The sequence below is a fragment of the Vipera ursinii genome, assembly GCF_947247035.1.
Source record: "Vipera ursinii genome assembly, chromosome: 5".
Lineage (NCBI taxonomy): Eukaryota > Metazoa > Chordata > Lepidosauria > Squamata > Viperidae > Vipera > Vipera ursinii.
Window position 1 is genome coordinate 55,079,399 of NC_139518.1, and position 25,069 is coordinate 55,104,467.

At 34.8% G+C, this 25,069-nt stretch overlaps 1 protein-coding gene across 1 annotated transcript in view; it reads right to left on the reverse strand.

Annotated features, from left to right (window-relative positions):
• GFRA1 (GDNF family receptor alpha 1) overlaps positions 1-25,069 on the reverse strand; it is a 291,272-nt gene that overhangs the window by 40,805 nt on the left and 225,398 nt on the right. Inside the window, exons 5-7 of the mRNA XM_083363394.1 lie at positions 20,947-21,056; positions 12,164-12,298; positions 6,169-6,347 (exon numbers count right to left, since the gene is read on the reverse strand). Of these exons, the coding sequence (XP_083219520.1) occupies positions 6,169-6,347; positions 12,164-12,298; positions 20,947-21,056 (424 nt within the window). The remainder of the gene's footprint in view (positions 1-6,168; positions 6,348-12,163; positions 12,299-20,946; positions 21,057-25,069) is intronic.

Here is a 25,069-nt window from a genome sequence, read left to right on the forward strand (position 1 = left end):
ATAAAATTGGACTGAGTATACTTTAGGCAACATAGTCCCAACAAATTTAGAAAATGCCAAATGGGAATTGTCTGTACCCTTGCAACTCCCATGTTTGTGGGGCACAATGGATCCAAACATATGACACCCAAATCCATTACCTGATGCATTATTTCTCCCCACTTTTTTAGGGTTTTAGACAGGCAAGCCAAATAATAATGCTTTTGTATCTGAGTAGCAGTTTCTAAAACTCTAATTATTCAGCTTCTTGAGAAGGTCAAATGTCATATGTCTGCAAGGGCCAATATTCTACAGACAAAATAGAGATGACAGAGTATCTCTTTCCTGTTTTCACTGCAAAACACGGAAAGATGCATATCAAGGATTTTTATAGAATCCAGCTCTTCTAATCACTTCTGTCTGCAGTTAGCAAGGCAAAACTTGCTAAAAGTACCCTAGCAATCTTTTTTGCCAAGATATTGTCCCAGCTATTTAATCAGGACAATGCTAACCTGCAAAACAACTATGGCTGCAAATAATGCAGTCTGGCTACTTGAGCCTCAATATGTGGTCAGATACATGAAGCAGATATTTGAATAGTACACACATCTATTTCAAGTTTCAAGTTTTGTGTCTCTATATATGGGAGAAATAATACTATGGAGCACTGCAGAGAATTGATATTGATTGCATGCCACAATTCCTAAATAATAATATATGTGATGGGAAACACCTATGTGCTTTCACATATAAGTACCTGGCATGGTGATTTGGAGCTTTTTGCTTCTTTAGAAAAGGATGTGTGGAAAAATGGGAAGGCCAAAGGATTAGTTTCCAAGAGAGGCCTTAAGAGGCATTCACAGTGGGTAGTGAAGCACTTAGCGTTGAGCCTTGCTGAAAATTGTAGGGGTTCAGACTATGCCTAATGTTAGAGATCATAAGTAGCTATAATAAAGTGTTTATTAGTATTGTTATTATCAAACACTGTGCAGGATTTCTTCAGACATTTGGCTTAAATTCATAAGGAGCTCTGAGGTTCAGTTCACAGCAGGTGTGAGGAAGTTTCATGGATTTGTAATTCGTAAGTGGGTGAGTTTAAAGAGGAAACAGCAAGGGATGGAGGAGTTTTGCTGAAGTGAGAACAGGGCAGCAAGTTGTGCATAAACTGAAACAAAGGGCACAGTGTTCTCGATAATCTGTGTCATTTTATTTGCTATGATCAAGGGAGAACAGAGAAGTCAGAAAGTTCTATGAACATTAATGCTGATGGAGTGGGGAGAGAACAAAGAAAAGCAAGGAAAATGTTTACCTGTTTGCCTTACATCTGTGTTTCTCAACTGCAACAACTTTAAGATGTGTGGACGTCAACTCCCAGATTTCCCCAGCCAGCCTAGGATAAAGCTAGGTAACTAATACAAAATGTCTCCCTCCCACAGCAATTCTGATTCTGCCCAGAGCTCCCAGTACAGCTTAGAGATCTGGGCTGCAAAAATCCAGATAATCATTACAAGGGCAGGCAACATCTGGTAGCTTTCTCATGGTCAGGATCAGAATTATCTGGAGAGAGGAAGAGACATTAGACATGGGACAGTTCTGTTTTCTATATAATTTTTTATGTTTAAGAACATCTTTGAGGTATTCTTTTCATTTGTTTTCAAAGCTTGAGAGTTTCTGAATGTTACCCTAACAAGAACAATGTTTATCTATAGATGGTAGTAAATGACAAGGAGATTTAGGTGGTTTATTCCATTTTCCCTGTAGAAAATGCTTGTGCCTATAAGGCTGAGCACTCACCACACACTTCTCCTTCAATTTCTCAAGCAGTTCGGTTCAAGAATGCTATTTATAGAAGTGCCTTGCCAGGGCTAATAATCTAACAGGGAGAGTGTCATGTAGGAGTTGATACTACCTCACATCAAAACTTTTGATAACTATCAAAAGTTATCAAAGGAGGAGGATAAATAATAGCAATAGCACTTAGACTTATATACTGCCCCACAGTGCTTTACAGCACTCTCTAAGCAGTTTACAATGTCAGCATATTACCCACAACAATCTGGGTGTTCATTTTAGTGACCTCAGAAGGATGGAAGACTGAATCAACCTTGAACTGGTCGGGATTGAATTCCTGGCAGTGGGCAGAGTTAGCCTGCAATACTGCATTCTAACCACTATGCCACGACGGCTTCTCCTGCACAAACAATAAATATGCATCATTAGAGGGATAAATAATCGCAAGAGGATATTATATAAGCTTTCAGAAACTTACATTGGGTGAGCCTCAGTGTAAGCTTATCCAGGAAACTTCCTATAAACTAGCTGGATTAAATCGGGAAATATTCATTACTGCTTTTGATGAAAAGGGACTGCCATCTGCCAAAGGAATATGAAATTTCATCTTCTATTCACAATTTTCTGTTGCCGTGCTTTGTTTTATTGACTTGTCTGTAGATACTTCCTATCTACATTATGTATTGCAATTAAAGTTATTCTATTAAGGTATGCTTAATAAATACTTTCAGTTTTAATCTCCTCTCCGTGTTCATTGCATTTGAATCCAGGAACCTTCTGCCTATATTTCAACACAGTAGGACACTCTGTAGAAAACTGGTTTTCCAAGTCCTTCACATTTAACTTGGGAAATGTTTAAACTATTAAGTCGGGACAATTCTATGAGGAAAAAGAGCCATAAGCATTCTGTCCCCACAAAGGCCACTTAGAAATGGGGATATAACTAAGGTGTAATTTAAACTCTTTGAAACCAAATGTAGCTGTTTTTAGCCAATTTAAGTTGAACCAAAGTATCCCAGCTCACTTGGAGAAAATATTTTGTTTCATGTAGGTATCCACAACAAACCATTATGATGACAAAATGATATGTGGACAAGATGCCAAGCTTAAATTTACTTGTATCTGATAACTGATGTAAGTATGTAAATTTCAGTATTTGTGTGATGAAGTATTAACATGTTCTTCATTTTCTCCACTATCATTGCAGAAGCCTAGACTTTCATGACTAACTCCTGACACTATTACCGAATCTGAAAGAGTTATTTCTCTTCCCCAGTGCTTTTTTTCTAAAAAAAAAAAGTGCCAGAACTCAGAGGTGTTGTCCCTAGGAGCAATGCCGGTGTCTTGCTACGGTGTCGCTGCCCATCCTTTGCACCCCCGCTCCTGTGGCTCGGAGCCACATTCTGCGGGGATTCCCCTCCTCACAGCCACTGTGGGGATTCTCCTCCCTGCAGTTGCCACGCTGTGGCCCATGCTGAGCCCCCACCCGGAGCTGCTCTGAACCCTGACCCAGAGCTGTGTTCCTCGTGGCAGTGGTCTTCGGCGCCAAACAGCCTCTTTCCAACCACATCCAGAAAAATTTGTAACAAACATTGGAATTCTCAAGGCCATGTTTGGTATTTCCCAGCAATCTGCATGTAGCATTTGCATATATGCAAGTATCCTTAGGGTGCCATAGTTATGGATGAGAAATATTGGTTGCAAAGTTGAAATTTCTGAATGTAATACAGATATTTTGGACTTATTTTTGTTTCTTTGCATGTTTGATATTTTTAAAAAGGCATATGCTACTGACTACACTTATGCACATATGTAACATCTTTTGCTAGGATACATGACCACTGCTTGTCCAGAATGTGAAAAGTGAAAGATTGTGACTAAACAAAATTTTAATGTACAGATATTACCACCAGAAATTATTTTAGCCTTTTTAATAAATGTTGTTATTGATGTTAACCTCACCATGGAAAACATCATATATTGTTATGTATATACTAGGTTAATTATTTAAAGACTGAAGTGCAACATAACTAGATTCTAAATAATCTATTTTTCAAAACACACAACAGTCCAAACAGTAAAAGTAAAGTCCAAATTAAGAATATTTCATTCTTAAGAATTGTTTAATTTAAAGTGGTTTAGTTGTAATAGATGGTTATAGATTCAAAATAGTTTTCAAGAGTGTACAAAAGATACTATTTTTTTTCTAGCATCAGCTAAATTAGACATATTACATTGAGAAAAATGTTTCTCATTTCTTTCCTATTACCTTTATTGATTTCATTGCAGAGATGTTAACATAGGAAATAGATTATTTTGTTATCTAATTTTACCTTCCAAAAGACAGAAGCAGATGAAAAATGTGAGGTTCTTTCCTGTTGGCTTTTTTGAATTAGCTGTTTTAGATTCTAAAAGTTTAGTTCCAAAAGAAGTAAACTTGTAAATATTTTTAATGTCCTCCTCTAGTGTAGGGTAGGCAACCTTGGCTCTTTTATGACTCAAGGACTTCAACTCCCAGAATTCCTGAGCCAGCATGGCTCAGTTTGGAAACCTCTCTCTTTCCCCTCAGTGTGGCTGGCTCAGGATTTCTGGGAGTTGAAGTCCACAAGTCATAAAAAAGAGCCAAGATTGCCTACTCCTAAAGCCGAGATATATATTTTTTTTTTCAAAAAAAAAAAAAAAAAGGTGCCGGAATGCTGTTCTGAGTGTTCTGTGAGGAAAAAAGCCCTGCTCTTCCCAAAAGACACATTAAGAATGCAGAACCACTATTCCTCTTTTTAGAATTAATTACATCAAAGTATTTAGAAAATTGGGTACAGGTTTATTAATAGAAAAAAGTTATTTTTATCCTTGTTTCCAGCATTAGCTGACATAATGCAGTCAGCAGGCTGGCCCTTGTGGTTTACAGAATTTTTATCGCTACTTTGCCCTTAAAATACCAGTGATTTTTCCACTTGGCTTTACGGCAGCCTGTTTCACCTAGAAAATGTTTCCCTATTCAAAATAATATCTTGCAGTAATAAAAATAAATTATATGTTGTATTTTAACATTTTTGTGTCTGCCTAGATTATACATGCTTTCAAGGTCAGTCTGACAAGATAGTCATCTCATTCTAATCAGTTTGTGAGCATACTTTACGGAAAAGAATAAATCAGATTTCAAGAGTTACATTCCAAACTTTTGAATCAGGACAATCAACAGAAAAAGTGAATGTGCATCATAATGGTTTCCTACATATATGTTTGGCACCCTACTGGATTTTATTTATTTATATTTATTTATTTATGTATCAAATTTAGATATTGCCCTTCTCACATTCAGAGTTATTCTGGATGGTTTACAGATAAAAAGCACAAAACCATATAAAAACACAATACATACAAAATTCAGTAAAATGGGAGACGAGTAAAAACAAAAATATGTTGAAAATTAAAAGGTTGCAGGAGTGCCTTTAGGATTGCATGCCCCCAGGATTGCGTGCCTCTCTTCAACTTCCATGGGACTTGGCAGAGCCAGGTCTGCACACTCTATCTCTGGGAAAGGAGTCTTCACAGGATGGGGGCAACAGCAGAGATGGGTCTCTTCCTGGACTCCATCAGTCAAAATTCTTTAACAGATGGGGTCTGTAATATACCTTCCCTGCCTGATCCAGTAGGATGGGTCAATGTGATGTGGGTAAGACAGTGCCTGAGATAATCTGGCTTAAGCCATGTAGTGCTTTAAAGGTAATAACCAACACCTTGAATTGGACCTGGAAGCAAACCAGCATCCAATAGAGCTCATGCACCAAAGGTGTTATATGCAGCATCCCAGGGCTGCTGAAAATTGCTTACGTGGCTATATCTGCACCATTTTGTTAACAATCCACCATCTAATTTCTACGTACTATTGATATCAACTGTGTATTACTGATAGCATTCACACATAACAGTAAAGCACTTTGGTTCTTTTAGCACAGTGCAATGTGTAGACCCCATCATTTTGGTACAGTTTACCATTATGAACTGTTTATGGTTTAATGTTATGAATGGGCCAATGATTTTTTTAAAATGAATCATGTCTAAAGCAATGATATAACATGAATTAATAATCCAGCCATTGTGTGAAACATCCATTCAGTCTGTCAAGTTCTTTTCTGAATTTTTTGCAGTTAACGATCCATCCTGCTCTTTGGAACCAGGATTCTTGTAACATAAAATCAAAACTAACCAGCTTAACATAATCTTTTGGATGCATCATTCCAACAATATATTGTTAAGTAGCAATACAGACAGAGAAAAGGAAGCTTGGATTTTTTGATATACACAAACATTTAGCAAGGGTATACCCTTCATTTGTTCAACAATCCTCTCCCCCTCCCAGTTTTAAATAATTGTCCAATTACAGTTATTTCTTACCTTAATGTTGGCACATGCTGGCAAGTCATTATTAGTAGGTATTTCATTGTTGGCATTCTCAGAGTCATATGTCTTTAATCTGTATCCTGTTGTAGTTAAAGCTGTGGTGGTTTGGACAGGTAGGAATGGTTGCCACACATTCACATCCGTACCATTGCCAAAAGCCTGAATTGCATTTTCTGTAGAAAAAAAAATAGACAGCAATTTCTTAAATAAGCAAATAGCAGACTTTTCCTTTTTTCTATGTTCCCTGTCGCCTTTACTTCTACATATTAAAACAAACAAAAATAGTTCAAAAAAACAAAACTAATGAAAGAAAAACTGTTTGGGATTAAAAAGAATGAAAGAACTACAATTCATGGTTTCTGAGTCAAGTTATGAAGCAGTTGATTGTCATGTCTGTCTCCATGTTGTAAACTGACCTGTTTACAACTAACTGATAAGAGATAATTGTATTCAACTGTTCATTTATAACAACAGTGTTACTGGGACAAGACTACAGAACAGAAAATCCCACTTAGCAAAATAAGTAGGAAATTCCTAAAAGTATTTATTTTTAAAATAAATAATATATATCATATAATCACAATAGCACTAGCACTTAGACTGGACAGTACTTTACGGCCTTCTCTAAGCAGTTTACAGTGTCAGCATATTCCCCCCAACAATTTGGGTCCTCATTTTACCAACCTCGGAAGGATGGAAGGCTGAGTCAACCAATATAAAGGGTGCTCTATCTTAATTCAGAGAGTAAAAGTGCCTAATGTCATTAATTCTAACATATAAACCAAGTTCACAGTAATACAGATTACAAAGGCAAATTTTGGAAGCTACAAATTTATAGTGAGTAATAGTACCATAAAAAAATATTCCAGGTACTTTATAAGAAAACAAACTCACCAGTTCAGTGATGTACTTGTATGTTCATAAGTTAAAATAGTAGTGAAAAGTTTGCTGATTTATTTATAGGAAAGTCATTAAATTAATTAATTGACTAGTCGTTTTTCTTTTTTCCCTTTCAAATCTTCAAACAAAATGCGCATAATTAGGTGGAAATATATGCTCACACACAATACTGAACATGTAAAAATTGAAAGGTGTAATTCTTCATGGATTAAATACTACAATTATGGCAAGAATAAATTGGTGTTTCTTTAAAAAATACATACAAATGAATAGAAAAACAGATTTTAATCATGTCTTTGGGGATTCAGCTTGGATTTGGATATTTCTTATTTCAAACTCATTGTATAAGATATCAAAACAATTTCACTGGAGACCCGAGTATGGTTAACCTGAGTATTAACACATTTCTTCAGCAGTATCTAATGCTTATTATAAATCATTTTGCTTTTGCTTACCTTGAAAATATTACCTTCATTTAACTTTTTCAATTTTTTTTTAATAAAGTAGAAAACAGACTTCAGATACAGACAGTTAGTGACAAAAAGAAGCCAGGAAAAATTTAAAAGCTTTCATGCCTTGAACGTTTTAGGGAAAATTAAAAGATGGTAACAGTGGGTTTATAGATAGTTAACCTGAACAAATAAAATAGCATGGTATTACTCAAATACAACTGAGCAAATTCTAGGGGCTTTATCCTATCCATGTTTAAATATGCTTCTATTTAAAATGCAACTATATCTTTTTAGCATGAGAAGTTTTCTCTTTTGGGGAGTAAAGCATATTTGAAAGAAAGTCTAAATTAGGGGGGGGGAAAGGAAGGGGTAAAACACCAGTACACAGATAATTATTGTATTTATATGAAGGGGTGAACAATCCTGAATTTAAGAGGACTCTTCCAAATGAGAAGTAGATTGGAAAAAAAAACCAAAAAAAAAAGAACCCAGAAGAAAAATCCTGTACAAGGTACCACCTAAGCTTACTAACTCCAGTTGAAATAAATCCTAATAGTTCCACCTTCCCTCAAAATGTGTGGATAAGTATGTATGTATGCATGCATTCAAACATAGATACATACATGTTTGGAAGGAGGAACTACTAGGATTTCATTCAGCTGATAAAAATGACATGTATATGCGTATTTGTGTGTTTCTCTATGTGTATCTGTCCTTTTTAATCAACTGACTGAATATCCAATACTTAAGAATTGTGCTTGTTTCTATGATATAATGTACATTCTTTCTGCTCATACTAACCATACACCATTTCATTTACAAACCTTTCATATTGAAATTCCCAATGTTTTCTTTTCTCTTTCAGACACACAAAGAAAAGGTGCAGGAAAGAGAAATGGTATAGGGTTTCCTGCTGGAGCAGGGGTTGGACTAGAAGACCTCCAAGGTCCCTTCCAACTCTATTATTATTATTATTATTATTATTATTATTATTATTATTATTGTTGTTGTTGTTGTTGTTGTTGTTGTTGTTGTTGTTGTTATTATTATTATTATTATTATTATTATTTCATAATATCACCACCATCATCATTATCATTATTATGAATGAAGTGAAAACAAGAGAAAAGTATTTTGGTAAAGAAAAAAGGAAGGAAGAACAAGACTAGGTGGATATATGGGGCAAAGATATCTGAATAGGGAAGGAAAGAATCAATTAAGGATCCCCAAAAGAGTTCAGTTTAGGAGGCAAATAGTCCCTCTCAAACAAGGCTAATCTTCAGACTGATCTTCAGAACATTCATTCTAGTACAACATGCTATTTGCACTGGGTTTTTTTTGAACAGTACAAATTTTGCAGTGCTATTTGCAAACATTTGCAACTTCAGCCATTTATTTGTCTCCAAAGTGTCTTCTATTCTCAGACTATAAGATGACTTATATTCCTCTAACTCACAGGAAATTATTTGGAAAGAAAAACCTCTGCTTCCTATCAGATTAGTAACATGTCAGCAAGGACACTACGTTAGAATAAATATTTTGAGTCTTCAGTTTCAGTGTGCAGAGAACGATTCACTTTGGTAAGCCTCTCTGCCTAGACACTTGATCTCCTACATGCAATATCTCTACCTAGATTCTGAACTAGTTGCCTGTATATTTATGATAATTCTGAATGTGTTCTTTGTCCCATATTTACATTAAAATGGTCCAAGGCAGCTTTAATCAACAGAAGGAAAGTGGCAGATGGCCTAATTCAATGAGCTTTTCTGGTAAAGAAGAGTAAACCCGTTGGAGCAAAGATTTCTGCATAAAAATGCATACCTGTCTTTGGTGATTGATTCCCAATTCAAAATCCCAAACTACCTTAAATATACAAACACAACTGCATATTTTTTTAAAACAATGCATCCTTTTAACATATCAACTGAGCCATAATTTGGGTTCTCATATTTTACACTATTATGCCTGAATCCATTTGGGTTGGTTTTCTGCTACATGAACCAGACTAATATGATCTTTCAACTATTATTTCAAAAAAATGTGGCTTTGCTTTATATATGAACAAGACATTATGCATATTAAAGATAATTGTATCTTTTATTTAAAATAAAGGTTTACAAAGTCATTCCATTAACAAAAAAGGTAATGGAACATTAATCCCCTTCAGTGAAATGCTATTGAAGCAGGGACACCTTTAATTTCTTCCTGAGAAAAAGTATCTTTGCCAGGTTAGATATAATTATTCCTCCCACTGTCCTCTAATGACCTTGCTTTATCTTCATTAACATTTTTATTCTAAAAACAAAAGAACAATAGAAAAGGTGTATTTCTTTTCAAAATTATGCAATGGTAATTGAGTTTCAAGGTATTAAAACAATTAAGAACATTCAGTGGGAAATGAAGCTACTGAAAATCTGCAGACTTTTTTTATTAGAGAAATAGATATTTAATCAAATTTAGATGGAAAATTCCTAAACCATGTTTCTAGCACTCAGTTAGCTTCTTACATTTGATGAAGTTCTAAAATGCAAAAGTCAAGGCCATGGCTTCTCAGAAATATTTTTCCCATCCTGGAATTAATAGTTGATCATTAAAGTAATGATCTAGCACTACATATAGCAGATTTAAAGTTCCTGGGTATTCTCCACTCTAGCATAGGTACAAAGAAACCTTGTAATGTGCAAAACGTTGGACAGATCATTACCACTGTCAAATAGTTTCTTTCATAGTACAGAATAGAAGAAGTACCTTACTTTTCATCTGTATTCTGCTGCTGTTATGTACCTAAAATGATTAAGGCTGGAACAACTAAAGGAAACTCCCTTTGGGTTGTCCACACTAATTACTCACAATTACATTTCCACAGAGTCTAAAATGTTTAAGCCTTTTAATAGATATAGAAATATAATGTAAATTCTTGTCTGTTGTTCATGTTTCTTTTGTCTGTTGTCTGTTGTTTTTTTCTCCCTGCTTTTCTCTGCCATTTATCCTACTTTTTCCCAGGTAACTGTTTTGATATTTTCTGATGTTTAATGAATAAACATTCAAGCTATATTTTTTGCTATCTGTACTGAATGCTGGCTTGCTTTGGTCTAGATATAGGGCCTGACTGGGAGTGTGCTGGGTGCAAATGTAAGTAGAAATTTCCCATAATAATTTTCCAACACAACACTGCAATCATGATTAGTTTAAACTATAGTTTGAGGAAACATTGCAGGATCAAGAAGTATTGTCTGTAATACATCCAATATAAGCAATGGTTTATGATCCTGCTTTGTTTCCTAAACCTGATTTAAAATTAATGCTATATTTTGATGCTTATGGTATGCTGAACAAGCCACAATGGTTTTCTAGATCCAAGACAAAGAGATAGAGTCACATAGCAGACTAAACTGGAAACAAGCATCCAAATGTCAGGTGCAAAAAATCAGGGCCATAAGTTAAGTTGCAGTCAAGAAGATTAATTGCTCAAGTCTATACACAAAAACCTAGTCAACTAATGTTCAAGGCTAAATTGGTGGTAAATAAGGATCAACCAAAGAGGGGTTGGACTTAGACCGTTTGTGGGAACATAATGACTCTAGGCTGATGATTCACTTAACTTTGCCCCTTCTGGCTCTGCTTATTTTTCTCCCACACTAAAACATATTAATGTGTTAGCATTATGTGTGACACTAAATAAAATCTGGTTGGAAATAGCAACCAAACATTCAAATGGAATAGCTATGCCGCTGGAGAAGACCACAGTGCATAAGCCTGAAATAAAGTGCTGATTTCTATTATATTGAAAATATTTTACTATTGTACATAAAGAGACATGGGTCAGGAACAAAAAAGAGCAGAACTACATGTGAAGTTCCAAATAAACTGACTTATCACTCATGCCTATGTACAGGAATCTACTCAACTAAATGGTTAGCACTATTTTGGTGGTAGATAGGGGTTAATGGGAGTCAAGGGAGGGAGTTGGACTTGGCTCTGTAGAGATACTAGGCTAATTCCTCTTTTGACTTTGCCTCCAGGTTCTGCCATTCCTTCTCCTATAATATGTTACATGGATGCTGTATACTCTATGTAATATTATACATAACAGGAAAACAAATGTCAAGCTCATATCACCATGTAGAACACATTGTACTAAAATTCAGTAAAGAATTTAGTATACAATATATTAAATGTTTAATCAGAACATATATTAAAATGTTCTTATTTGGTATTAATAATTCAGGCTAGGTCAATTTTTTGCATGGGCTGTCTAAACACATGAAATCTCTTATCAGTATTGCTTAACCAATGGCATCCACACATCTAATATCATGCACAAACACTTCTTTTTTAAAAAAAACAAGAGTTCATGGAGAGCAGATTTGAGATGATATCTAAATACAGCAATTTTGATTTATGATTATGGTTAGGGATTCAGAGTTGGTCAAAGAGAAGGACAACAACAATATATTGTGCAGAAAGTGATTTAGTTTTTTTTTTACCTTTACAGAGTATTTGCCTCCTTGGAATAATGAACCTGAGAAAATAATCTTTGCATCTTTGTTATGAAAATAGACCTCATATTTGTAATTTCAGTGTACATGACTGTATTGGCCTGGAATTGTTTTATAGCACATATATGTGGTACTCACTAAGGCATGAATTATCCTGGAAGAAATTCAGAAATTTCAGACATTCTTCTAGGTCATTGCCACTGCTGCTGCAATCACACCATGGTGCAACACTGAGATTATTATAATTTAAATAATTTGGTGTCATAACTGTGCCTATTGAAAAAAATAAAAAACAATATGTTATGTGACCATTTTTTAAATCAGTCAATACTGTATAAATCCAAAAGGTTACTCAAAGATATACCCAAAATATTTAAATACAGGTTCTATAAATGCTCTGCTCCTATACACAATCCCTCCCCCCAAATATTATACATAACATCAAATAAATGGGAGCATTTAAATTTTCTATAAAATCAGGTATTGCTAGATCAGTTAAAACTATCTTAGATAATAATTCATACATAATAATGGCAGCATAAAAAGACATCCTATAAGGTATTAGAAAAACAGTTGATCATGAGTACCGTAATGCAAATATATCTATATAAATAAACTTAGAATGGTATCAAAATATATGAACAAAATAAAATATTATGAGAAAGACATTCTGTGTCAATAAGTTCATAAAATATTGAAGCTGGGCTATAGAAAGCCAGTAGTGAGAGCTGTCTATATGATTTTCAATAACCCAGTATTCTTTTCCTTAATTTATCTTTATTAATTGTATATATTATCTGTTACTACCATTATTGTTCAAGACAATGAAAAAAGTATGAATGAATATTATAGTGACAGAAGTAGCATAGATTTACAGTGTAATCATAATCAAGCTTTCAGTCCTATTCAGTTGAAAAATTTGGAGGCATTTTTCTGTGTGTCTGTGTATGATTGTGTGTATCTGTGTGTCTATGGAGATTCTAAGGAGAAACTTCCTGACAGTTAGAACAATTAACCAGTGGAACAACTTGCCTCCAGAAGCTGTGAATGCTCCAACACTGGAAGTTTTTAAGAAGAGACTGGACAGCCATTTGTCTGAAATGGTATAGGGTTTCCTGCCTGAGCAGGTGTTGGACTAGATGACCTCCAAGGTCCCTTCCATCATCATCATCATCATCATCATCAGTAATAATCCAGGTCATAGTTATATCCCAAAGATGCTTTTTCAAGAGGCAGCTGGACTTTCTTGTTTTTCTTTGAAGATGTTTCCTTTCTCATCCAAGAAGCTTCTTCAGCTGAATCAGAAGCTGAAGGAGCTGAAGAAGCTTCTTGCATGAGAAGCGAAACATCTTTAAAGAAAAACAAGAAAGTCCAGTTGTGTTGTGAAAAAGCACCTTTGGGTGTATATCTGTGTAAGTATCTGTGGTAAATATGGCTTGATTGATTATGACACTATGAGTCCAGCACTAAATTCTTTAATGCATCAGTGAAAAATATCTGAATCTTCAGACTGGCTATTCTTCATATATTAAAGATTATTTTAAGTATAGAACTAGATCTCAAAAAGAGTTTAGCATTTAGTACTACTGTAGCAATAATGTAACAGAAAGCATTATTCAGTTTCATTTATTTTGTGGTCCTGAAGAATAACCAATAGGACTAGGTAATCTTAACTAAAAATTATAATATAACAAAAAGCACCATTTTCACATGGTTGCACAGGACCACTCCAGTACAAGAAATAGCATATGAGTTGAGAGTTGTAGAAACACAAAAAGAAGGAAAATATTGATGGTTACTAAAAAAAGTGATTGTTTTTACCACAGAGGAAAAAAGTATATTTTAATTGCACTTTTGAAAGTACAGAATATCATATGGACATATTGGAATATTTCAAAAATTTGGGGCAACAGCAAAGCAGCTTTCTCCAATATTATGCAGTCCAGATGTGATAGTTTGTAACATCCAGCTGTTGGCCACATTGCCTTGGAATTCTGGGAATTATACTCTAAAAGAGAAATAACTTCCTTCAGAAGATTTTAGCTATAGATATGTTATTCATGATACATATTAATATTTGAAAAAAGCAGCATAAACAGCAACTCTGATAAAGTAGTAATAATTATGTGGTAATAGTAGCATGATTAAATATGCAGATTAAAAATGTAATGTGAAACTGGAAAGCAGGAAAAAATCTGTTTCACAATATCTTCTGAGTTCTTGAAAAAAAACAAATATATATTTCAGGACAAAATTAATGACCCCTATTAGCAATGTGTTCACTATTTTCTTGATTTGTAACAGGCATAATTTAATTCACTAGGACTCTGGCTGAAATTGGGTAAAAGAATTGAATCACAATGAAGTTAGTAGTTGCCATAGTATGGATGGAAATCAGGTTTATGTACAAAAGGACATACTCATGAATTTCACACTCTTGAATTGCTGTTAGACTGTTTTGAATAAGATGGCAAACCTACTTTCGGGATCCATTTGCAAATTCTGACAAATAACACTAGTGATGATAACTGCCTAATATCTATAGAAGCTCGGCAAACTTCAGTAACAGAGCTTTGAATTAATGAAATGCAGTTGGAAGAATGCAGACAAACAACTATTAATCAAAGCTTGATGAAAGATAAATAGGAGGGCTAAATTGAAGAATGACCCTTATGTCACATGCATACTGCAATCAGAAATAAAAAAAACTAATAAAGTTCTCCCATTCAAATGAACACAACAGTAACAGCTAGATATTGTATCTGGTGCACAATTTATATCATCAGAAATAAAGCTATTCCAAATGAAAACACAGAATGAAATTGATGAATTCAAGAAAAGGGAGCTAGTATGGGGAATGCTTCTAAGGGCAGATTCTTCACAGACATGAGAAATGAAAAGGGATATTAAATAAAACAGGCTAGAACTATTAAAGCAAGAATATACTCTCTCTCTCTCTCTCTCTCTCTGTGTGTGTGTGTGTGTGTGTGTTTGTGTGTGTGTGTGTGTGTGTGTGTGTGTGTGTATTTAAAACCATGTTCCTGGAAAAGAAGAAATTGGAGGAGTTTCAAAGTGTTTGAACACCTGATCTAGTTCACCACATTGATTTTATAACCCATGTGGTATAGCAAACAAGATGTGTTAATCCGTTCACTATTGAACAAAATACAGATTGGAATATTGCTGTTTAATCCACACATAGTTTGGTCAAACTGATGGTTGTGATTGTGATCAATAATTCAGATGACCCACTTTGCACACCACAGTGTACTCTGGAACAAAGGATTAAGTGTTCATGTACATACAGGGGCCAGTGAATATTTAACTAAATATGTGACAGACTACTTTCCTCTGCTATTCCCCTTGTTTGTTTTTTATAGTTTTTTGTAAGTTTTAATAAACCACTAATAATGACAGGGGTTTTACATACTTATCCATTGTTTTTAGCTAGGTTGTATGCTACCCAGACTTACATTTGGTGAGATGGGCAGCTGTATAAATTAGATAAATAAATGAAACAAATACATAAAAGATAGGGCGAAGACTTTCTACTCTTCCTCCTCCTCATTATGCAAACTGTTTGCAAGAGATGCTTCACATCATGTGGAAACATATACAAAGCACTTCTTTTCAAATTGTTGAAGTACCTGTGCCTTTTTTTCCAGAGTCTGCTTACAGAAATGTTTGAAGCTATTTTAATTATTCAAAGGGAGATGCGTTATACTCAATCCCAGGCCAACAGCATTATACTGTTACAGTAGTATACATATATCATTATTATATGTGACAAGGCCTGGGAGTCAGAAAGTGTGGCTGAGCCTACACATTGGTCATGTTGATTTGAGATAAAGGAGTTTGTCTATTACCTCAGCTGCTCTTTCTTTGCTTGTTATTTTCCTGTTTTCATATTTTATTTTAAGACTGTTATCCACCCAGGGTCATGAATTTGGAATGGGCAGCCCAATAAATAAACAACTGTATACATGTAATCCAGCTGACATATACATTTGCCCACAAGGATAGCTAATATGCAGGAATGGATCACAGTTTGTTGATATGTGGAAGTATAAGGAATTGAAAAAAAAGCTCCTATTTAATCTGGAATTTGTAGCAGTATATACCAAAACAAATAATACTGTTAGTTTTTAAAGTGGCCAAACGATAATAGATTGAACAAACAGTTGTCTTGTGGGACCACTTTTTTTAGGGCCTAGTTATTTATCATCTGGAGCCAATATAGTTGCTTAACATAGTTTTGTGTAATGGTCATATGTTTAGCTTTATTTTGAAAGGTGATGGTCACTGGCTTCTCACAACTATTCTTTGGTGACAAGTGGTATTTAGTCACATGGTTTTCGGAGAGGGGATTCCTTGTAATAATCGCATCAGTCTAGAACTCTTCCTGGAGAAAGAAGAGGCACATGGTCCCTTCTGATTTAGAAGAAGAATCTTAAGAAATGGTTACTGTAGTTAATTTGTGAAAGATTTGTTTGGATAATTTGCCATTTAGTATTCATATGAGTAAATATTTTACACTGGTTTGTTTTGTTAGCAGTGGTTAATCTACCTGTGAGCACTGACTGATAAACTAAAGGATACAGTACTGAAGAAAAAAAGAAATGCAAGCAAATTGTGGTGATTTTAGGATGAATAATTGTCAATATTTGAGCTGGAATACATAATATTAAATTTAATAATACAATTAATTTTATTCCATAATAAGATTTTTGAATGTGTAATTTCAGCAAATAGAAAATATTTTGAAATAGTATCTTCCAAAAAAACCCCACCACTTCATGGGCAAAACCTGGGCAAAAACACTCTGTGATAAAAATGAGCCAGTTGTAATGCAACCAAACTGTTAAATATATAACATTACAATAATCAATTTAACCTAGTATTGTAAGCTGATGGTTGGTCTGGTTTGCCAAAAACACAACTAAAAGACTGAATTTTTTAAAATATTTTTTGGTGCGGTCTGCAAATTTCTCAGTGTAATGAGTGAGAGTAGACAATTTCTCAGTGTAATGAGAGTAGACAAAGCAAAAACTCTTGTTTTCATCCTTGTTATAAGTAAGAAAGAAGAATGTATTTTCCCTTCATAATCAGATATCCACTTATGTTGGTTCCTCAGGCTACTTTCTACTGAACTTGAAACCAAAGGATGTTTTTGCAGAGGTCCTTCTTAGCATTTGTGTAATATGGAATCATGAAAATGCACTTCTGGATTTGTTCTCCATTTCTTTCTTTATTTTTTCTTCTTTATTTTTCTTATTCTTAGCACCTGCTAGTTTTTATTTTTGATGTTTAAAATTTAATAAAGTTACTACAGAAAAATAAAAATAAAAAAGGAAAACTATGAAACTGTCTCCCTGCAAGCACTATAATTATTATAATGTTAAATTGAAGAATAGTTTCGAGAAAACCTCAAGGGAAAGGTATCATATCTGGAACTACTTGCCGGAAGTTGTTATTCTGAGCTAACCACAGTACTAAACCTATTTCCTACCAGCAGCTAGCATTTATACATCACTTCATTTACGGTAATCTGATGTCTAAGATGCCTATTTCTTGGTAGAAGAGTCAATTTATTTTATCTGTAGCTAATTAAGCTATCTGTTTGCATTTGCTTCCATAATAATCATTCATGAGATTCTTCAAAGTTATCATAAATTGCCAGTTTTCCTATAATACTACTTTGGTCCATGAAGAAGACAACGTTCAATGGTGTGACAACATTTCTTTGACACCTACTGGTTCCGGAGCAAAAAAATTGCAAAAAGACACATTGTTTGGTTGGGAAAACAGAAGTGTCATTATCTTGAACATATTTAAATACTTTCAGTGGCTACTTAAATATCATAGCTTCTGGCGTATCAGTTATTCTGAAGTTTTAACTGTATTTCCTATTGTCCGGCTATCTGCCTGTCCTTCTGAACAAGCATATTTTGTTTTACTCATGTTTTCCTCAGATTGTCAGAAAAGATTTCTTTAATACCTATATGAATCTGATTTGTTGTTTTCTCACCTTCCTGAAACAACAAGAAATGTTTCATGACAGGTGCAAACTCTGAACTTGAAACAAATCAAATCTGCAGTCTTTATGTTATTTGCTCATCATATTTCATTCACATACATATATTTATTGTCAAAACTAAGATAATCACTGAGTTAGGTGGCATTATAGAACTAAATATTATGTAAGAAATGAAACTTAAAAGACTTTTGTCTTTGTTGGAAATGACAAATTTCCCAAACTATTCAATAAGTGAAATAATAAGGACAATAATGATTTTTCTATCAAAGAATTTGAAAAATGGAAAATCAAGTGAGAGACTTGTAATTTATTACTCATCCCATTTATTTATCTTTACTCAAAAAGTACAAGAAATATTTTTATAATTATATACAAATTGACTGGGGGAACTTCAAAATCTTGATATAAAGAGACATAGGGTAATATTAGCTACGTGTATTTGTGATCATTTTTCCTATTTATATACAGAAAGGATAAAAACTGTAACTGGGCACCTCCCCCTTCCAATCCAGATCCTCTTAGTTTGAGCAGGAAAACTAGAGAAGATCATAACCACTGTATCAGCCAAATATACATACAGGCATCCTCATCACTGGAAATCCCAATTGTCCTGGATTTCTGCTAACAAAGCAATTTATAATTGCTTTCAGTAGCCTCTCATGTAAGATGGCAGGAAATTGTCTGTGCACAATTAAGTGTTCTGAAGGCCTATATAGTACTAATATCTCCCAAAAAAGAGCATATTTTATGGGAACTGCCACTGTAATGCTGAAAAGACTAGCTTTCATATAACACAACCAATGTTGCAATGAGACCATCTTTGTTGTTCACCCATTACATTGTGAGCTTCTGATTGATGGTGAAACTCCTAAAATGAAGGCAAGTCACACCAAGAGTATTTACAAGCTGTGCTGATGAAACGTGTTCCGTTAAGATATTTAAATGTGGTAGCTGGAGCAACAGGGTTATGCAGTAAGCCAGAACACATAGTTATAGTTGATTGGTTTGATTGGTCTATAAAGTGTTATTAACTGAATTTGGAAAATGAACATGTGAAACACTGTATGATCCAGTGGGCAAGGAATTTTGGGTATAATGTGATATTTGACCAATGGGTGAATATGTGGATAAAAGGCTTAAAATTCACATTAAATTATAACCAAAAAGAAAATTTCATACAAAATGATGTATCACTGGTATTCAACATCAGATAAGTTATCTAGAATGTATAAAGAAATTTCAAATGAATGTTGGCAATGTAAATGTAAAGAAGCCACTCTTTATCATTTATGGTGGACATGTGATAAGGCAAAGAAATATTGGAGTAGGATTCATATATTAATGGAGATAATTCTTAAAGTGAACATAAAGATTAAACCAGAAACTTTTCTTCTGGGCCTAGTGGAATGAGAAATGGAAAAAAAATGGAACTCTGATTTTATATATGGTGACGGCAGCAAGATTGCTCTATGCACAAAAGTGGAAGGATGCCTCGATTTCTACCATGGATGAATGGTTACAAAAGCTGATCGAATTAGCAGAGATGGCCAAGTTGACTGTGCTGATAAAAGAAAAAAACATAAGTACTTTTGTTTCTACTTGGAAACTGCAACTGAACTTTGTGCTTGAGGTGTAAAAAAATGAAATCATGATTTTGGATTTTACTGATTAAACTGATTCGCCGATACAGAAATGGCTAGTGCATACTACTATAGAAATGTAAAATGTTGAGATTTGGTTTTAATGTCTGATTTTACTGCAACAGAGAGAGCTGGAAACCAATGCCTTTTGTTCCTCCCCCCCACCCTTTCTTCACACCTTTCTCTACTGTTATCCCCTACTATTTGCTTTTATATTTCACATTTTATGTTATAAATGAATAAAACTAAATTAAAAAAATAGTTGATTGATTTGAGATTGCTGGCTCCTGCATGAGGCAATCTGTGCTGTGATTGGTTGCTGTGGGTATAGGGGATGGAGTTTCCCTTTTGTCCTGCCTTTTACTTCTATGTGCTCTGTGATTTACCTGATGATCTTGTTTGACGATGATGATGATGATCTGCCTGACTACCTTGCTTGGTGAACTTAGAGGTGTAAAATATATTTATTTATATAAAAATACAAGTTTATATCAGTGTCTCTGACTTCATTTAGACACCTGTTATGCAATTCCCTGACATGTTCATTACAGAAGTCTTCCTAAATGTAAATGCCTTGCAAAGTATGAACTTCAGGTCTCAGGATTTTTAGTCAGCATGGCAAGGATCAGGGTTTTGGGAATTATAGTCTCTGTCTCTTGATGTCATCCAGTTTGGAAAAGGCGGTTCCACAAAGTAATGGGGTATACTATGACCTTGAAAGGAAGATGACATTGGCTATATTCTGCGAACAAAACTACAGAAGAAAATGGCAATGGTGGTCTTATATTTTATAAAAGATTTCATCCCTTTTTTCAAAGAAGATCTAGTTATGCGATATTCCCATGTAAAGATTATGTGAATGAATTGAAGTTGTTTAATGAACTGCTAAGCTGTGACAATATAACCTAAACTAATGTTGGAGAAAAAATAATTCTTGCAAGTGGTGTATGTATGTAGTATGTCTCCTTCTGTAACCACCTTTCCAAACCCATGCCAGCCTTTTTCCTATCTGTGCTCATTCAATCTTAGCTTCTTTATGTATGAGATTATCATTTGCGGAAATAAGTTTTCATTTTCAAAACTAGTCATGGATAGCCACAGATAACTTAAAGACTCTTTTGTGGAATCTTCAAGTTATCCATGCATTTTGTTTTTTTCATTATTTTTTCTCACGTTGATATCAAACAACAAAGCATATTTTACGTATTTTTTAGAAAAAAATCCTTTCCCCAAATAAGCCTTACCAATAAGTCCTGAGTAAGCAAGGAGGCAGTCAGCATAGTTTTCTTTCAGGCAGCTACTAACAGACCGTGACTCAGGCTGGCAGTTTGTGAAAAAGTCTGCAAGACGAGATCTGCAATGTGGTAGAAAAAAAGAAAAAATTTTTTAAAAAAACATATATTTTTTTAAAAAATTCAAGCTTCCAGGTGATCTTACCTTTTGCACTTCTTTCTATCAATATTTAATTCTTGTTATGCATGTGCACATTCAAATTGTTAAGAGGGTTTCTTAGAAAAGAAAGGCTCAGCACTTATCTCAGTGAAGCACAGCAAAAAAAAAGTGTGAAGATATAATGGGCAAATATTCCCCTCCACCCACACAAATGTTGCTTTGAAAAATGTACATTTTTATACTCAGCTATCTTCCTCCTGAAAATGGAAAACAGTGGAATTTATCAACAATATGTTCACAGTAAGTTTTTTTCAATCAGCGTTTGAAGTCTATCAGAAGGAAACCCATGTCTGTTCAAACATATGGGTTAATTTCTACGTATTTATTTATTTGTAGCCTGCCTTTATTATTTTTGCAAATAGTTCAACGCAGTGAGCATATCCAACATACTTTCCACCTCCCATTTTCCTCACAACAATCACTCTGTGAAGTGAATTGGGCTAAGAGAGAGAGAGAGAGAGAGAGAAAGTGACTGACCCAAAGTCACCCAGCTGGTTTTCATGGATAAGGAGGGACTATCCCCCTTTTAAGCCTGATACTTTAGCCACTAGACCAGGGGTCCCCAACCCCCGGTCTGTGGATCAGTACCGGGCCACAGCCTGCCAGCAAGCAGTCCGCACAAACAAGGAAAGCCCCATCCACACGACGCAGGTAGCACACAAAACCACGCACCCTTCAGTCCACGGAAAAACCTCTCTTACAGAAATGGTCCCTTGTGGCCAAAAGGTTGGGGACACCTGCACTAGACCAAATGGCTCTCTAGATACAAATTGGTAATGTATGTTAACTATTTCATAGTTAACTGATTTTTTAAAAAATTAATAGCTACTATAAATAGTGTAACACTTTCACGTGACTCTTAAAACTTCTGAAATAATTTTACATACAAAAAAGGTGTAGAGTGGAAATAATATAGGTGGACTGGGATTCACTAAGATGATGAGAGTATAAAGAGGCTATCAATAGAATATGAATTCAGTACAGAAGTGATTAAGAAAAGCACTAGCTCACAAATCCTGCAACTGCCACTATGATAATAATTAAAGAAAAGGACCTTCAATCTCTAATTAGTAATCCCTAATTAGGGACGCGGTGGCTCAGTGGGTTAGGACGCTGAGCTTGTCGATCAGAAGGTCGACAGTCTGGCGGGTCGAATCCCGAGTGCTGCGTAACAAGAGTGTGTTACTCGTCCCAGCTTCTGCCAACCTAGCAGTTCGAAAGCACGTAAGAATGCAAGTAGAAAAATAGGGACCGCTACGGTGGGAAGTTAACAGCGTTCCATGTGCCTTTGGTGTCTAGTCATGTCGGAGACGTCCTCGGACAAACGCTGGCTCTTCGGCCTTGAAACGGAGATGAGCACCGGCCCCTAGAGTTGGAAATGACTAGCACGCATGAGAGAGGGAACCTTTACTTTTTAAATCCCTAATTATTAAAGGAAAGTCCAACCAAACTTTATGGAATTTATAGGAGGATCTTTGATTATCATGCTATATTTTGTCATAAAGTGTTCTTTTATTTTTTAAAAGTATTAACAATTAAAAGTATCACCCCATTTTTTGAATCATCTCAAAATGGACAGTAAACATCAATCTAAAACTAAAGCCAGGAGCAGAAGACACAGAAATATAGGCAGCAGAATTATCCCAATAATATTGCAATGGATGATTGTTACTAAAGAGTTAAGTTGTTTCTCATGACTAAGGAAAATTATCTGGATGGGAGTTCACTTTGAAAAAGCTGTTGGAATAAGGGTCTGATTATGATAGATAGAGGGAGGTGAATAAAGCAGCAAGATTAGCTCTGGCTTAAGGTTTTCCCTTAACCATTCTTTAAAGAAAATGCAGCAATAATGCCATGTCATATAAAAGCAGAGGCTTTCAAAGTGCTGTTTTATTAAATCTATTCAGCTTGATCCTTACGGAGGTATTTGCCAATATACATATTGTATTAGGCTGGTATTTCTGACAGTCTTCAAGAAACTAGTGCAGGCAGATCCCTTGAGTTTTACAAACTTTCTGAACCCCAGCATCCGGGTGTTCTACTAAATTCCATGTATTAAAACAAGAAAAAAAAGGAAGATTTCCTTTTTTGTGGGAAGTCAGAATCTGAGTGAAACAAATGGAGAACTAATGTGCTTCATTGAATGAATATATTTATTTTACACCTGAATTCTGTGGTGTGTCAGCAAACCTGATACACTATCATATATTAAGCTAATTATCCTATATCAAGATAATTATATACTGTATATACTGTATAAGTAGAAAGATCCTTTTTTATTTGTATCCCATCTTTATTTTTTTAAAAATTATTTTACAAATAACTCAAGGTGAGGAACCAAGCCCACACACCTATTTTCCCCACAAAAACAACCCTGTGAGGTGACTGGCCCAAAGTCACCTAGCTGGCTTTCATGGATAAGATAGGACTTGAACCTACCCAGTCTCTTGGTTTCTAATCTCATCCTATATAAATCTGTAACTCATCTATAAGCTAAGAAGCTTAGACCCAACACATATTCCTAGAAGACCCCACTTCCTGCTTCTGAAAAACTGCCCATTTATTCTTTCTCTTTGTCTCCTGTTTTTTAATAATGCAGCAGTCCATCAAATGACAGAACCTGCTGCCTATCCACGGCTAGGAATATTTGGAAATCCAAGTATATCACGGGGAAGACTCACCTCTATCTAAGTGCATGGTAAGACAGCCTTTCCCTTTGCTAATCCATGTTGATTTATCTTCAGCAAGACTTGTTGCTCAGCTCTTTTTTTATTATTATTATTCAAGTGATGTTTCCAAAAACTTGCCCCAAATAAATGTTGGCCTATGATTTACTAGACATCTCCTGACTTACTTTTAAAACTAATGTGACTGGCTTCAGTTGGATTCATATTTCAAGAACAAAGTGCTTTAATGCTAAGTACTAGCTGACTTTTAACCAGACTTGTAACTACGTTTACATTATTTGACTGTCCTAAAGATTCTTCTCTTCCCCTATCCCATATTGCTTCACACCAAATTTAAAAATGTTTGTCTTAAAAAAGAAATGTACTAAAAGAAAGATTTGCAATTGATTTCACTTCCTTTGAGGTCTTGTTTTTCCCCCTGTGCTTAACTACCCATATCTTTTAGAGATGACTAGCTGGCTCAACAAATAAATTATAGAAGCAAAAGAGAATTCTTTTAAAAGAAAAGGGACTAAGGTTAAAGGGGAAGGGGATGAAGAAACTTTCATATTGGAAATCATGGAAATAACTTTCTAATGTAAATAAGAGTTCTTTGGAGAAAAAACGAAAACTGAGAACAATGAACTATTTATTCTGCTTGTTAATATTTGGCTACAGCAAGAAAAAGCACATAAAGGATATCCTTGTACCTTCTCATACGATTTCAGGAACCCCATATTTCCCCAAATTCCAGAGAAAAAATTAAAATGTCTGTGGTCTTCATTTTGAAAATAAGCAATACTGATTCTATTTTATATACACTTCAGTATTCATGGAAATATGTAAGCAAAATAACTGAGACCTTTGACTCTTTTTTTATCTGAAATAGTTGAAAAAAGCCATTGGTGTTTGGAAATTATCTGAAGCAATTATCACTACAGCCTTTTTAATGATCGTTTAATTGAACTATGAGAAATTCAGTACATGCTCCTTGTAAAGTGCATACTACATATTTGCAAAGGATCAAGAGCTCTGTGTTTAGCCCATTATAACCTAGTTTGACGTGTTCTTTTCTTTTTGGCACAGACCTTGTTTGCTCTCAGGTGATTCAACTGCATACAGGAAGGTGTTGAACTTACAACAGTTATAAGTATAATTGTAAACAAGCAAAAATGCAGGGAAAAAATATTCTAGGTCAAGGTAGAGAAACAGATGACTCTCCAAATGTTGCTGAATCATAATTGTCAGT